General features: G+C 47.1%; 1 protein-coding gene across 1 annotated transcript; it reads left to right on the top strand.

The window, feature by feature from the left end:
- Nucleotides 1–776: 776 nt before the first annotated feature.
- PMEL (premelanosome protein) lies at nucleotides 777–16424 on the top strand (the record flags this gene model as incomplete). The annotated part of the gene is made up of 11 exons (XM_080704855.1): nucleotides 777–840; nucleotides 6717–6827; nucleotides 6985–7131; nucleotides 10099–10233; nucleotides 11671–11832; nucleotides 12071–12772; nucleotides 14751–14867; nucleotides 15092–15176; nucleotides 15283–15488; nucleotides 15587–15674; nucleotides 16283–16424. The coding sequence occupies 11 exons, from the start codon at nucleotides 777–779 to the stop codon at nucleotides 16422–16424; spliced, it is 1959 nt and encodes a 652-aa protein (XP_080560981.1).
- Nucleotides 16425–16439: the final 15 nt, after the last annotated feature.

Genomic DNA, 16439 nt, shown 5'->3' on the forward strand with positions numbered 1-16439 from the left:
GCGCCTATTGGTGAACGTCAGGGGGCGGGGCATCTGCGCCTTTCGGCCGCTAGTGGCCCCGCCCCGTGCAAGTTTGGTTCTGTGGGGAGACGAATTTCTTTCTTCCCTGGTGGAGCGACTGAACGAAACTCCTTTTCCCAAGTTTCTGCTTCGTGCTCAAGTTTCCTACCTACGTGTCTAGTCTGTAGGGATTCCCTGATTTCTAAATCACTCTTTCCATTGCCCCTTGGGAAAATGTGTATCGACCTAAGATTAAATTCCACTTGTCTCTGGGGAGCCACCTTTGGAAAGCAGAAAGCCAGGAATGTCACTGTAAAGGATTCGTGGGCCTCAAAGGAGTCGTTGCCTCTCTCTCGGCCCACCCTCATACTCTTTCTTTACTTTGGGATGCAAGGGTTCTGTTTAGATGTTTTTGAGTGGTTCCTGGTTTAATTCAACTGATTGATTCTCTCTGAGTCCTGTGTGTTGGGTACGTGTTCTGTAGCTGCCCATCAATCAGCTCTTGGAGTTTGATTAAATTTTGACACACTCCAACTTAGATTGGCGTTGGAGGGTGTCCAGGTGAGAGTGACCCGGTGAAAACAGAAACTGTCATTGAGTAGCGGGATGAGAAACGAATATACCTGGATCAGGATGCGCCGTCTCTCCAGCAATCCCGCCCCTCCCACAGCTCCCCTAGAGGGAGAGGAGGAAGGGCTATGCAAATGAGCACCCCTTTCTTATATAGGGGTTTATTCCAGCCCCCAGCGCCTTTCTTTGCTGGAGGGAAGAGCAGGATGGGTGTGACGCTGATAAGGTGCTTCCTCCTTTTGTCCGTGCTGGCTGTGGGGGCCACAGAAGGTGAGTGGGAGTGTGTGGGCAGAAGCAGGTGTCTGTTAGGGGCTGAACACCAGCTCGGGTGTTTCCTCTCCTAACGGGAGATACCAGCAGTATTTCAGGCTTCTCTCGCCTACTTGATTTAGTGAGGATATGGGCGCCAGAGCTTCTCTAAATAGAAATTTGGGATTGAGCATGAAAATAATACTGTCAGCTAGGAGGGGCCGACGGTAGTGAGTCTGTGGTCCTAAGCGGGAGCACAAGGGAAGAGAATGGAAGATCTTTTGGGTAATGTCTCGGGTACTTTGGGGTAGGTGGTTGAACATGGAGAGTAAGGGAATGGGGTATTGGATAAGAAGGCTAAGGAAGTGCCACTTTTCCCCTTAGGATGGGCCAACACAGCCCAGACCTTTTGTTCTGGGGCTGGTCCAGGCAGAGGGTCTCAGCTGAGCATCACATGAAAGGGCTCTGGGGGATTGGGGCCTCGTGACAAGAGTGAGGGGTGGGGGCAGTGAGAGGGTCCGGAATGTGGGTTAGAAATGGAGAAAGAATGGAGCATCTCATGACTTCTCTTGCTCTAGTGGTGGGATGCTTAGTGAGAGGATTCCAGATCATTCCCCAGCAGAATCAGCTGCGTTTCCAGAATAGGGTGATGGAACACGCCGAAATCCCAAGGTTTGGGAGGCTGAAATAGGAGAATCACAGGTTAGAGGCCAGCTCACTATAACTTAGTGAATCCCTGTTTTAAAATAAAAAATAAAATAGTTGGAAGTATAGCTAAGAGGTAGAAAATTCCTGGGTTCAGTCCCTAATAACACACACACACACACACACACACACACACACATCAGGATCCAATATATAAGCACAATCTTTGGAGAACCTCAGATGGATGGGTGTGAATAGAATTTTTTCAGAAAATATTAGGAAGCCTGTAAAAGAAAAGAACATAAAACTTTAGCACAGCCAGGCGTGGCGGCGCATGTTTGTAATCCCAGCGTTTGGGGAGGCCGAGACAGGAAGATTGTGCAGGTTCGAAGCCAGCCTGTTACTTAGTGAGACCCTCTGCAACTTAGTGAAACCCTGCTTAAGAATAAAGAACATTGCAAAATTGTGGGAAATACACGCAATGGAATTCTATTCAGCTATGAAGAAGAACAAAATCATGTCATTCTCAAGAAGATGGAAAGTCCCGGAGAACATTATGTTAAGTAAGATCAGCCAAGCACAGAAAGAGAAGGGACATATCTTTCCTCTAATGTGCCCAAACTAGGGAGCATTGGGGATACCAGAGGGACTCCAGATAATGGAGGGGAAATCTCAGCAAAATTGAATGGAAGGATAGGAGAGGAAGAAGGCTGAACTTGATTAATGAGGGGCTACATCCGAATATATGTAAAAGTATGAAAATAGCATGGTCAACCTGGACACTCATTGTTGGGAGGGGGGGAAGGGAAAGCGGGGGGAGGGAGAGAGGGCACCAAGTACAGTTTAAATGTATACCATTTTTTTTTTTTTTTTGGTGGTACTGGGGATGGAACCCAGCAGCCTTCTACCTACGGGCTACACTCCCAGACCTATTTTATATTTTATTTGGAAACAGGGTCTCTTAAGCCAGCTGAGGATGGCTTTGAATCTGCGCAATCCTCCTGTCTCAGCCTCCCAAGCATGGGGATTACAAGTGTCTGCCACCACGCCCATCATTTATTTTCAATAAAAAAGAAAGAAAGAAAGAAAGAAAGAAAGAAAGAAAGAAAGAAAGAAAGAAAAATAGGGCTGGAGGGTGTTGCTCAGAGGTAGAATGCCCCTGGGTTCCATGCCCAGTACCGCAAAAACAAAACAAAACAAAAAACTGCAGCACAAATTAAGGAAGTCGAAATCAAGGAGCACTTCCTAGGAATCAGTGAGACAAGAGATTTAGGGAGAGAGAAGGAGGCTGGCATACTCCATTGCACTCAGCTTGATTTTTAATTGTTATTGATTTATTTATTTTGTAGTACTAGGGGTTGAACCCAGGGGCTTTCTACCTCCAGGCTATACTCCCAGACCTATTTTATACTTTATTTGGAAATAGGGTCTCACTAAATTGCTGAGAGCCTCACTAAGTAGCTGAGGCTGGCTTCGAACCTGCGTGATCCTCCTGTCTCAGCCTCCCAAGTGCAGAGATTACAAGTGTGCACCACCATGCCTGGCATTCCAGCCCTATTATTTTTATTTTGAAATTTAAAATAACTCTCAACTCTCACTGAATTGCAGAAGAACTCACTAAGTAGCTGCAGCTGGCTGCAAACCTGTGATCTTCCTGTTCAGCTGCCCAAGTACTGGGATTACAAGTAAATGCCATCACGCCCTGTTAGCCTACTTTAAAAAAAAAAAAAAATGGTTAAGAATGTCCTGGGGACCGGGGGTGGTAGGCCATGCTTGTAATCCTAGTACTTGAGAGGCTGAGACAGGAGAATTGCAGATTCACAGCCTGCTTAGTGAGATCCTCTGCAACTTAGAAAGACCCTGTTTCAAAATAAAAGAGTAAAATCAGACTGGGGACGTAGCTTGGAGGTAGAATGACCCTGGGTTCCATCCCCAGTACCACCAAAAGAAGAAAAGAATGTACTGGGACCACACATGGTGGCACGTGCCTGTAATCCCAGTACTTGGGAGGCTGAAATTGAAGAATCAAAGGTTTCAGGACAGTCTTAGCAACACAGGGAGACTCTCAACAACCTAGCAAGACACACACACACACACACACACACACACACACACACACAACAAAAATAAATAAATAAAAACAAAAAAATTTTTAAAAGTTGGGTTTGGTGGCCTGCCTGTAATCCCAGTACTTGGGAGGATGAGAAAGGAGGATCACAGTTTGGAGAAGAGCCTCCAAAATGTAGTGAGACTCTAAGCAACTTAGTGATACTTTGTCTCAAAATATAAAAGGGTGTGTGTGGCGCACACTTGTAATCCCAGCATTTGGAAGGCTGGGACAGGAGGATCCCTGTTTGCGGACAGCCTCACCTACTTAGTAAGGCCCTCTGCAATTCAGTGAGACCCTATTTCTTTTTTTTTTTTTTTTTTTTTTTGGTGGTACTGGGGGTGAAACCCAGAGGCTTTCTACCTCCAGGCTATACTCCCATACCTTTTTTATATTTTATTTGGAAACAGGGTCTCACTAAGTTGCTGAGAGCCTCACTAAGTAGCTGAGGCTGGCTTCGAACCTGTGTGATCCTCCTGTCTCAGCCTCCCAAGCGCGGGGATTATAAGCGTGCACCACCACACCGGGCTAGTGAGACCCTATTTCAAAATAAAGAGTAAAAAATAGGGCTGGGCGTATCGTTCAGAGGTAGAATGCCCCTGGGTTCCATCCCCAGTACTGAAAAAAAAAAAAAAAAAAAAAAAAAGGCTGAGGGTATAGCTTACAGGTAGAATGCCTTTGGGTTCAATCTTCAGTACAAAATTAAGAGGAAAAAAAAAGACTGGCAGTATTAACTCAGAGGTAGAATGCCCTTGGGTTCAATTCCAGGTACCACTTTATTGTATTGTATTGTATTGTATTGTATTTATTTATTTATTTATTTATTTATTTATTTATTTATTTATTTTGAGGGTCTGGGGATGGAACCCAGGGACATTCGACCTCTGAGCTACACCTCCTGCCCTATTTTTTATTCTTTATTTATTTATTCATTTTGGTGGTACTGGGGTTCCTGGAAGCCCTTCTACCTCCGGGCTATACTCCCAGACCTATTTTTACATTTTTTTTATTTTGGAAACAGGGTCTCCTAAGCCAGCGCGCATGGCTGGCTTTGAACCTGCGTGATCCTCCTGTCTCTGCCTCCCAAGCGCAGGGATTACAAGCGTGTGCCACCACGCCCAGCCTCTTATTCTTTATTTTGAAACAGGGTCTCACCGAGTTGCAGAGGGCCTCACTAAGTAGCTGAGGCTGTCTGCGAACCGCAATCCTCCAGTCTCAGCCTCCCGAATGCTGGGATTACAAGTGTGCGCCATCACGCCCAGTTTATTTTATTTATTTATTTATTGCAGTACTTGGGATTGAACCCAAGGGCAATCTATCTCTGTGTTACACCCTCATCCCTATTTTTTATTCTTTATTTTGAAACAGGGTCTCACTAAGTTGTAGAGGGCCTCATAAATTGCTGAAGCTGAGTGTGAACCTATGATCCTCCTTGTCTCAGCCTCCCTTATGAGCGCACGCCACCATGCCCAGCACCAGTACCACTTAAAAAAAAGAAGAAGAAGAAGAATGCTAGGTGTAGACTCAGCAGTAGAACTTGGGCTTAGTGTGTGTGAAGCTCTGGGTTCAATCCCAATACCTCTCAAAAAAATCATTAGAAAACCAGGCCTGGTGGCATGTGCTTGTAATCCCAGTACTTGAAAGGCTTAGAACAGAGGGTCGCATGTTTGAGGACAGCCTCAGCAAATAGTGAGACCTTCATCAACCTAGTGAGATCTTATTTCAAAATAAAAATAAAATAGAGTTGGGGTGTAGCTAGGAAGTAGAATGTCCCTGGGTTCAATCCCCAGTATGAAAAAACATCATAAGAAGACATTTTTAGCTGGGCATGGTGGTGCACCCCTGTAATCCCAGCATTTGGGAAGTTGAGACATGAGGATCAAGGCTTGAGGACAGCCTCAACAATATAACAAGACTTCCAGTAACCTAGTGAGACTCTGTTTCAAAACAATTTTTTTTGTGTGTGGGGTTGGGGATGGCACCCAGGGGCATTCTACCTCCAAGCAACACCCCCCAGCCCTATTTTTTATTCTTTATTTTGAAACAGGGTCTCACTAAGTTGCAGAGCGCCTCACTAAGTAGCTGAGACTGTCTGTGAACCGCGATCCTCCAGTCTCAACCTCCCAAATGCTGGGATTACAAGTGTGTGCCACCATGCCCGGCTTAAAAAAAATTTTTTTAAAAAAGCTGGAGAACCAGGTGTAGTGGTTCATGTTTGTAATCCAGTATTTGGGAGGCTGAGACAGAAGGATTGCAGGTTCAAAGCCAGCCTTAGCAACTTAGGCTCTCAGTAACTTAGAGACACCTTGTTTCCAAAATAAGAAATAAAATCGGGCTGGGGTATAGCTTGGAGGTAAAATGCCTCTGGACTCAATTCCCAGTACCACAAAAAAGGGGGACGGGCTAGAAATAAAGCTCAATTGTAAATTGCCCTTAGGTTCAATCTATCATACCACATATACACACACAGAAAAGAGAGAGAGAAAACGCACACGCTTAACAGATATACACTAAATTTGTAGGGTTAAATTAAGATATTCTGAGATTTGCTATTGATGTTTGTATGTATTTATTTATTTACTTATTTATTGTGGTACTGGGGATTGAACCTAGGGTTATTCTATCTCTGAGCTACACCCCTCAGCCCTATTTTTTATTCTTTATTTTTGAAACCGAATCTTACTAAGTTGTAGAGGGTCTCACTAAGTAACTGAAGCTGCCTGTGAACCTGTGATCCTCCTGTCTCAGCCTCCCAAGTACTGAAAGAATAAGTGTGCACCACCGCACCTGGCTTGAGATTTGCTTTACATATTTTAGCCAAGAGTGGAGCATGGTGGCGCACACCTATAATCCCAGTACATGGGATGTTGAGACAGGAGGATCAGAGGTTCAAGGCTAGCCTAGGCAACAGAGTGAGACCCTAATTCAAAATAAAAAGGGCTTGGAATATATAGCTCAGTGGTTGAACATCAATAGCACCACACACACACACACACACACACACACACACACACACACAGAAAAGGAGGCTCTGTATTCAAAAATAAGATGCCTTTGAGTGTGAGAATGAGTGGCGTAGCATGGGAGAGGCTTATCGTGAGGACTGAGTGAGCATCCTAGGGTTCTGTCGACGTATTTATTTTAGGACCCAGAGACCAGCACTGGCTTGGAGTCTCTCGGCAGCTCCGAACTAAAGCCTGGAACAGTCACCTGTATCCAGAATGGACAGGAGTCCAGAAGCCTGACTGCTGGAGAGGTGGGAGCTTAAAGTTTCGGGGAAGGGCATGGTGGGAATGGGATGGGGAGGAAAGCAAAAAGAACTAGGCTGAATGCAGCTTGGGAAGACAGGAAGGGGAAACATATATGGGGAGGAGGGGCCCAGGAGTCCCAGCTAATGCAGCTTCCCTTCCCAGGTGGCCAGGTGTCCTTGGAAGTCAGTAATGATGGGCCTACACTGGTTGGTGCAAATGCCTCCTTCTCTATTGCCCTGCATTTCCCCAAAAGCCAGAAGGCACTGCCAGACGGGCAAGTTATCTGGGCCAACGACACTATCATCAATGGTAAGTACCTTCATTCTCCAGAAACTTGTTCCTAGTGTTCAGATTTCCCTGGTCTCCCCAGTGAACTAAGGGAATGCTTACTCCCTCTCCTTTTTTTTTCATTTTAATTTTAATTTTTTTGTGGTAGGGGGATTGAACCCAGGGGCATTTTACCTCCAAACTACACCCCCCAGCCCTATTTTATTTTATTTTTATTTTGAAACAGGGTCTTACTAAGTTGCGGAGGACCTCACTAAGTAGCTGAGGTTGGCTGTGAACCTGCGATCCTCCTGTCTCAGCCTCCCAAGTACTGGGGTTACAAGCCTGTGCCATCACACCTGGTTCCTGTGCCTCCATTACCTATCTGTAGAAATGAGATGGCACGCCGGGCGTGGTGGCGCACACTTGTAATCCCCGTGCTTGGGAGGCTGAGACAGGAGGATCTCACAGGTTCAAAGCCAGCCTCATCTACTTAGTGAGGCTCTCAGCAACTTAGTAAGACCCTGTTTCCAAAAAAAAAAAAAAAAGTCTGGGAGTATAGCCCAGAGGTAGAAAGTCTCTGGGTTCCATCCCCAGTACCACCAAAAAAAACAAACAAACAAAAAATAGAAATGAGATGGTACCTTTCTTGAAAGGTTGTTGTAGCCAGACGTGGTGGCGCATGCTTATAATCTCAGCATTTGGGAGGCTAAAACAGGAGGATTACAGTTCATAGACAGCCTCAGCTACTTAGTGAGGCCCTTTGCAACTCAGTGAGACCCGGTTTCAAAATAGAGAATAAAAAATAGGGCTGGGGGTGTAGCTTGGAGGTAGAATGTCCCCGGTTCCATCCCCAGTACTGCAAAAAAAAAAAAAAAAAAAAAAAAAAAAAAAATCTGGGTGTGGTAGTGCACACTTGTAATCCCAGCATTCGGGAAGGTGAGTCTGGAGGATCGTCATTCGCAGACAGCCTCAGCTACTTAGGGAGGCTGCCTGGTGAGACCCTGTTTCAAAATAAAGAATACAAAATAGGGCAGGGGTGTAGCTCAAAGGTCGAATGCTCCTGGGTTTCATCCCCAGACCCACACCAAAAAAAAAAACTTGTAAGATAACAATATGTAAAGTACTGGACTTGGCATAAAGCTGCTCTAGCCTCAATAAATGTATGTTAGCTGTTAGTGTTATTTTTATTTCACTATTTAGAGAAAAATCACTGTAAACATTTTGATACATGGCCTTTTGATCTTTCTTTTTTTCTTTTCTTTTTTTTTTTTTTGCGGGTCTGGAGATGGAACCCAGGGGCATTCAACCTCCGGGCTACACCTATTTTTTATTCTTTATTTTGAAAACCGGATCTCACTGAGTTGCAGAGGACCTCACTAAGTAGCTAAGACTGTCCGCGAACCGCGGTCCTCCGGGTCTCAGCCTCCCCAATGCTGGGATTACAAGCGTGCGCCACCACGCCCCGCTGTCGATCTTTCTCTTATATAAGTATATACATGTAAATCTTTTGTTGTTGTTCAATACAGGTAACTCAGGGCCTTTCTCGCTATACTCCCAGCCCTCCTTTGTTTTTTTGTTTTTTGTTTTTTTGTGGGTCTGGGGATGGAACCCAGGGGTATTCTACCTCCAAGCAATACCCCAGCCCTATTTTTTATTCTTTATTTTGAAACAGGGTCTCACTGAGTTACAAGGGCTTCACTAAGTAGCTGAGGCTGGCTTCAAACCTGCACAATCCTCCTGTCTCAGCCTCCCAAATGCTGGGATTACAGGTGTGCATCACCATGCCCAGCTCCAGCCCTTTTTTTTTTTTTTTTTTTTTTTAATGGTTCTGGAATGGAACCCTTCTATCTCCGGGCTACACTCCCAGACCTATTTTATAATTTATTTGGAAACAGGGTCTCTTAAGCCAGTGAGGCTGGCTTCGAACCTGCGTGATCCTCCTGTCTCCACTTCCCAAGCAGGGGGATTACAAGCGTGTGCCACCATGCCTGGCTTTTTTTTTTTTTTTTTAATGGGTCTCACTAAGTTACCATGCTCCTGCCTGGAACCTGCAATCCTCCTGTCTCAGCCTCCCAAGTGCTGGGATTACAGGAGTGTGCCACTACACCTAGTTTATACATATGAATCTTACCTTGTAATGCCCATAACACTCCTGCCTCAACTACCACCACAAACAGGTTATACAATGGATAATGTACTTCCTAGCTAGGCATTATTCCCAGAGCTCCTCTCTGATACCCTAGGAACTATTTTAATGGGGGTTTTGTGTGTGTGTGTGTGTGTGTGTGTGTGTGTGTGTGTGTGTGTTGCTGGGGGTGGAACCCAAGGTCTTTCTACCTCCGGGCTATACTCCCAGACCTATTTTATACTTTATTTGGAAACAGGGTCTCATTAAGTTGCTGAGAGCCTCACTCAGTAGCTGAAGCTGGCTTCGAACCTATGCCATCCTCCTGTCTCAGCCTCCCAAGCGCTGAGATTACAAGCATGAGCCACCCTTCCCGGATATTTTAGTGGTTTTGATCTGTACATAAAAATGCTAGGAGCTAGGCAAGATGGTGCCTACTGGTAATCCAAGTAACTCAGAAGGCTGAGTCTGGAGAATCACAAGTGTAAAGCTAGCCCAGGCAATTTGTTTCAAAATCAGAAGGGCTGGGAGCTGGGCATGGTGGCGCAGGCTTGTAATTCCATACATGGGGGTTGAGACATGAGGATTGCAGGTGTATGGCCAGCCTCAGCTACTCAGTAAGGCCCTGTTTCAAAATAAAAAATAAAATAGGGCTGGGGGTGTAGCTTGGAGTTAGAATGACCCTGGGTTTAATCCCCAATACTGCCAAAAAAAAAAAAAAAAATGGGGGGAGGCTGGGGATGTAACGCAGTGGTAGAGTAGCCCAGGGTTTGATTCCTAGTACTCAAAAAAAAAAAAAAAAAAAAAAACCAAAAAAAAAACAAAAAAAAAAAAAACAAAAAAAACACTAGGGTTTGAGAGTGACTGTATCTACCTTTCAGGAAGCCAGGTGTGGAAAGGCCAGCCAGTGTATCCCCAGGAACCTGATGATGCCTGCATCTTCCCTGATGGTGGCCCCTGTCCATCAGGCCCCTGGTCTCAGAGAAGAAGCTTTGTTTATGTCTGGAAAGCCTGGGGTGAGGAGCTTTCTTCTCTGTCCTGTTATCTGTGCATTTGTACTTACGGCTGCTTACCTGATCGCCTTTCTTTCCAGCCTCACTCCTTAAGCTCTGTGACTTTCCTTCATCTTTATTTCCCCCCATGCTCCTTCCTTTTTCATAGCACCTACTCCTCTTTCAAGTCTACCCTCATTCATTCATTCATTTTTTTTGGGGGGAGGGGGGCAAGGGAGTCAAACCCAGGGTTTTGTATATGCTAGTCACATGCTCAACCACGGAGCATATCTCCAGCAACTCCATCATAAATTCTTTTGAGTCCAGTGTGGTGGTACATGCCTATAATCCTAGTACTTGGGAGGCTGAGACAAGAGGATCTCGGGCTGGAGGACAGCCTTAGCAAGTAGTGAGATTCTCATCAACCTAGTGAGACCCTGTTTCAAGGTAAAAATAAAATAGGGCTGGGGGTACAGCTCAGAGGCAGAATGCTCCTGGGCTTAGTCCCCAGTACCACTACATAAATAAAATAAGCAAATAAACCTTCTGGTAGCATTTTGTCAGTTGTAGTCCCACCCTAAGAAACCCCCACGCACAGTAGAAACCTCTCCTGACTCCCCCATCACAGTCTTTTTTATTTCTTTTTTCGGTACCAGGTATTGAACCCAGGGGCATTCTACCTTTGAGCAACACCCCAGCCCTATTTTTTTTTTTTTTTTTTTTGGCACTGGGGATGGAATGGAACCCAGGGGCATTCTATTTCCGAGCTACACCCGCAGCCCTATCTTTTATTCTTTATTTTGAAACTGGGTCTTATTAAATTGCAGAGGGCCTCACTAAGTAGCTAAGGTTGGCTGCGAACCTGGATTCTCCTGTCTTAGCCTGCTGGGATTACAAGTGTGTGCCACCATGCCCGGCTTCCCAGCCCTATTTTTTTTTTTTTTTTTCCAGCACTGGGGATGGAACCCAGGGGCCATTCTACCTCCACACTACACCCCAGCCCCCCTTTTTTTTTTTAATTCCTTATTTTGAAAAAGGGCCTCACTGAGTTGCATATACCTTCACTAAGTAGCTGAGGCTGTCCGCCTGAACTGTGATCCTCTTGTCTCAGCCTCCCAAATGCTGGGATTACAAGAGTGCGTCACCACACCTGGCTTTCCAGCCCTATTTTTCACTCTATATTATTTTGAAACAGGGTCTCACTAAGTTGCAGAGGGCCTCACTAATTAGTTGAAGTTGACCATGAACCTGTGATCCTCTTGTCTCAGCCTCCTAAGTACTGGGATGACAAACGTTTGCCACCACACCGGGCTTCATCACAGCCTTCGGAATACTGTTTCAAGTAATCATCTTCAATATACCTATTTATCTCACTTCTCTGGTGTCTTTTTCAAATCTTGCCCTTCAGTCCCCTTTGACCAGTAGCCTTCTCCCTCCCTGCTTTTCTTTTGATAATCTTAGGCCACTACTGGCAAGTTCTGGGGGGCCCTGTGTCCAGGCTGAGTATCGGGACAGAACAGGCAGGGCTGGGCACACATACCATGGAAGTGACAGTCTACCACCGCCGGGCGTCCCAGAGCTACGTGCCCCTCGCTCACTCCAGCTCAGCCTTTACCATCACTGGTAAGGTTTAAGAAGGCGCAAGGCCAGTCACAGGGCAGGAGAAGGTGGGGAGGCTTGGCTGGACTGGAAAGGGAAAACTGTGTGTGACCTTCAGGGGCAGGCCAGGAACACCGGGGCAGAGGAGTGGGGCTGATGGCCAGTGGAGGGCCAGGCAGTCAGCTGTGGTGGGAGAGTATGGCTGTGAGAGGAAGAGCTGTGGTCCAGCTCCGGTCCTCACCTTTTCTGGCTCCAATCTCAGACCAGGTGCCTTTCTCCGTGAGCGTGTCTCAGCTGCAAGCCTTGGATGGCGGGAACAAGCGCTTCCTGAGAAATCAGCCTCTGACCTTTGCTCTTCAACTCCATGACCCCAGTGGCTACTTGAATGATGCTGACCTTTCCTACACCTGGGACTTTGGAGATGGTACTGGGACCCTGATCTCTCGGGCACTTGTGGTCACTCACACTTACCTGGAGTCCGGCCCCGTCACTGCTCAGGTGGTGCTGCAGGCCGCCATCCCTCTCCCCTCCTGTGGCTCTTCCCCAGTTCCAGGCACCACAGATGGTCATGTGCCAACTGCAGAGGCCCGTGGCACCACGGCTGGGCAAGTGCCTACTGCGGAAGTTACAGGCACGACACCTGGTCAGGTGCCAACTACAGAGCCATCTGGAACCACAGCTGTGCAGGTGCCAACCACAGGGGTTATAAATACTGCACCTGCACAAGTGCCAACCGCAGAGGGCACAGGCACCACACCCGAGCAGCTGCCGACAGAGGCCGTAGGTACCACAGGTGCAGATGTGTCAACCGCAGAAGCCATAAGTACAACATCCGCAGAGGTGACAACTGCAGAGCCTCCTGGAACCACAGCTGCACAGGGAACAGCCACAGCTGGAGAGGTGGCCACCCCTGATCCTGAGGGTCCAGATGCCAGCCCCTCCATGCCTACACAAGGTGTTACAGGTAAACAGACCGGTGTCGAGACCCAGTACTCCATGGGTGGGGAATTTCTCCCTCCTTCATTCTCAAAGTCTTAGCCAGGACCCATATGTTGCCCAGGCCTTGGTTTAGCACTGTGGTCTCCTCAGACATTTCGTCAGCTCTAAAGCCCTAAGGACATGCAAGAGATTCAGAGTTCAGTAAACTGGGGTCTTGACCTAGACCAGGAGAACAGAGCTTGTTGCTTCTGTACCTGAGAACCACTGGGAGGGCCAGGGAACAGACTGTGATCATCTATGGATCTAAATCATATTTTCTGTTCAGGCATAAATGTGCAGAAATCTTTCTCAGATCCCAAGACCCTGGCCCTCCAATTTCCCATTCTTGGATTCCTATCCCAAGCTGAAGAGATGAGATAGTGATGCTTACATTTCTAGCCCTGGACCTGGCACAGTACATGGCATGATAAACATTTTTGGAATTGTTTTCAAAATTTAACTCTGGTTCAGCCATGGTGGTACATGCTTGTAATCCCAGTGTTTGGGAGGCTGGGACAAGCAGATTGCAGGTTTGAGACCAGCCTCAGAAACTTAGCGAGACCTTGTTTCAAAATAAAAAATAAAATTGGGCTGAGGGTGTAGCTTAGAAGTAGAATGCCAAGCCGGGTGGCGCACGCTTGTAATCCCGCGCTTGGGAGGCAGAGACAGGAGGATCACGCAGTTTTGAAGCTAGCCTCGCTGGCTTAAAAGACCCTGTTTCCAAATAAAAAGTATAAAATAGGTCTGGGAGTGTAGTCCGGAGGCAGAAAGAAGGGCTTCCAGGAACCCCAGTACCACCACCAAGAAAAAAAGAAAAAAAAAAAGTAGAATGCCAGCTAGGCGTGGTGGTTCACGCTTATAATTCCAGCATTTGGGAGGCTGAGACAGGAGGATCATGGTTTACAGACAGCCTCAGCTACTACTTAGTGAGGCCCTATGCAACTCGTAAGACCCCGTTTCAAAATAAAGAATAAATAAATAGGGCTGGGGGTGTAGCTCGGAGGTAGAATGCTTCTGGGTTCTATTCCCAGTAACCCCCCAAAAAAGAATGCCCTGGGTTCAATCCCCTGAATAATAATAATAATAATAATAATAATAATAATAAATAATAATAATAATAATAGCAGGGTGTGGTGGCGCACGCTTGTAATCCCCATGCTTGGGAGGCTGAGACAGGAGGATTGCACAGGTTCGAAGCCAGCCTCAGCTACTTAGTGAGGCTCTCAGCAACTTAGTGAGACCCTGTTTCCAAATAAAATATAAAAATAGGTCTGGGAGTATATCCTGTTGGTAGAAAGCCCTTGGGTTCCACCCCCAGCACCACCAAAAATAATAATAATAAATAATAAAAACTTCAACTCTGCCCCTAACTGTGTGACTGACTAAAGCAATAATTTTGTTCTTCTGGGCCTCAAGTTTTCTACTATAAAATTAGATTTCCCAAATCTTGTTTGATTTTAAATCAATAACTCTAGGATCATGGCCTCTTCCTCCATGTATCATCTGTCTTATATTTTTTTTGTCCTGGGGATTGAACCCAGGGGCATTCTACTCCAAGCTATACCCAGCCCTTTTTTATTTTTAAATAGGGCCTATTTTGTGCGTGTGTGTGTGTGTGTGTGTGTGTGTGTGTGTGTGTGTTACTGGGGATGGAACCCTTCTACCTCCAGTCTATACTCCCAGACCTATTTTATATTTTATTTGGAAACAGGGTCTCTTAAGCCAGCGAGGCTGGCTTCGAACCTGCGTGATCCTCCTGTCTCCGCCTCCGAAGCATGGGGATTACAAGCGTGCGCCACCACGCCCGGCTTTGCTAAGTTTTTGAGAGTCTTTCTTGCTGAGTTACTGAGGGTCTCACAAAGTTGGTAAGGCTGGCCTCGAACCTCTGTTCCTCCTGTCTCAGCCTCCCAAGTACTGGGATTACACCCGCTCACATGGCTGAGTCATCTTGTTTTTCCTTTCAGGGTCCCAGAAGCCCCTGCTGGATGGTACAGACACCTTAACACTGGTGAAGAGACAAGTTCCCCTGGATTGCGTCCTCTATCGATATGGCTCCTTTTCCCTCACCCTGGACATTGTCCGTGAGTCTTGCCTACTTTAGAGGCTGATGAAGGGAGGCATGTGTGCTGCACAGGGCTGTGTCTTGGGAGCATACCTTGGGATGCATTACATCCCTGGACAGAATGTATGCCCAAATGACAGGGTCCTCCTCTGAAGACACAGATGGGATGGGTAGAGCAGCCCTTGTGCGTTCCTACCTATGGGCCTGGTGGAGGATCCCCGCTTATATCCTTGCACTTCGCAGAGGGCCTTGAGAATGCTGAGATCCTACAGGCTGTGCCATCCAGTGAGGGCGATGCCTTTGAGCTGACGGTGTCCTGCCAGGGCGGGTGAGCATCCCACCGATTGCCCAATAACTCTTGGGTTGACCCTGCCCTGCTCTTTGGAATCGTGTCCCTTCTGAGATCCCCTGATGCAGGCTGATACCTCTTCCAGGCTGCCCAAGGAAGCCTGTATGGATATATCATCACCAGGGTGCCAGCCCCCTGCCCAGCAGGTGTGCCAGCCTGTGCCACCAAGCCCAGCCTGCCAGCTGGTTCTGCGCCAGGTATTGAAGGGTGGCTCAGGGACCTACTGCCTCAATGTGTCCTTGACTGATGCCAACAGCCTGGCAGTGGCCAGCACACAGCTTACCATGCCTGGTAGGTACCTGGACAATAGGTAAGAGGAAGGAGGGCAGGCAGGGGCAGCAGGGAGGCAACAGACTCTGACAGAAGCGGTCCTGGGGTCCTCCTTGCAGGTCCAGAAGCAGGCCTGGGGCAGACTCCCCTGCTTGTGGGCACACTGCTGGTGTTGATGGTTGTGGTGTTCGCATCTCTGGTCTATCGGTGAGAGTCCCATCATCCAGCCCAGACCCCTAATTATTTATTCCCATACTCACTCTTCAGGAGAAGAGGAAACTACCATTCCCTTTGAGGAAGCATGGTATCCAGGAAAAAGCCAGGCTTGGAAGTTAGATGGATCTGGGCTATAGTGTTGCTTGTGGGATTTGGGGAAAGTCACTTAAACTTTCTATGCCTCTGAGAAGTAGGAAAACTAATACCTGCCCTGTGGGGTTGTTGTCAGAATTAGAAAAAATGTGGGTCAACCCCCCAGCTGAAGCAAGAGTGCAGTTGATGATACTGATAACTTTTGTTACTATTCTGAGTGGAGTAGTTGGGGTGAACTGAATCTTCTGTGAGAAGGGCAGGTTCCCAGACGTGACATGCCAGAGTCCTCAAAGCAGGGGAGCTTATAGAATAAGAGGGAATGGGCAGATGCTACTATTGAAATAAGACAGGACGAACTGTTGGAGGTGAGGAGAAGGAAGGGAGCTAGGATCGTGGCCAAGTGGACCTGGGATATGGGCATCGCTTCACTGGAGAAGCAGATAAGCCTGCCTTTGTCCATCACTAACCCCTTTCCTCCCCTTTCCTCATCCTTCTCCTGATATCAGGCGCAGACTTATGAAGCAGAGCTCGGCTTTCCCCATTTCCCAGCTGCCCCATGGTAGCACCCATTGGCTCCGTCTGCCCTGGGTCTTCCGCACTTGCCCCGTTGGTGAGAACAGCCCCCTGCTCAGCGTGCAACAGGTCTGAGTACTCTAGTATCAT

The sequence above is a fragment of the Muscardinus avellanarius genome, assembly GCF_963383645.1.
Source record: "Muscardinus avellanarius genome assembly, chromosome: 11".
Taxonomy (NCBI): domain Eukaryota; kingdom Metazoa; phylum Chordata; class Mammalia; order Rodentia; family Gliridae; genus Muscardinus; species Muscardinus avellanarius.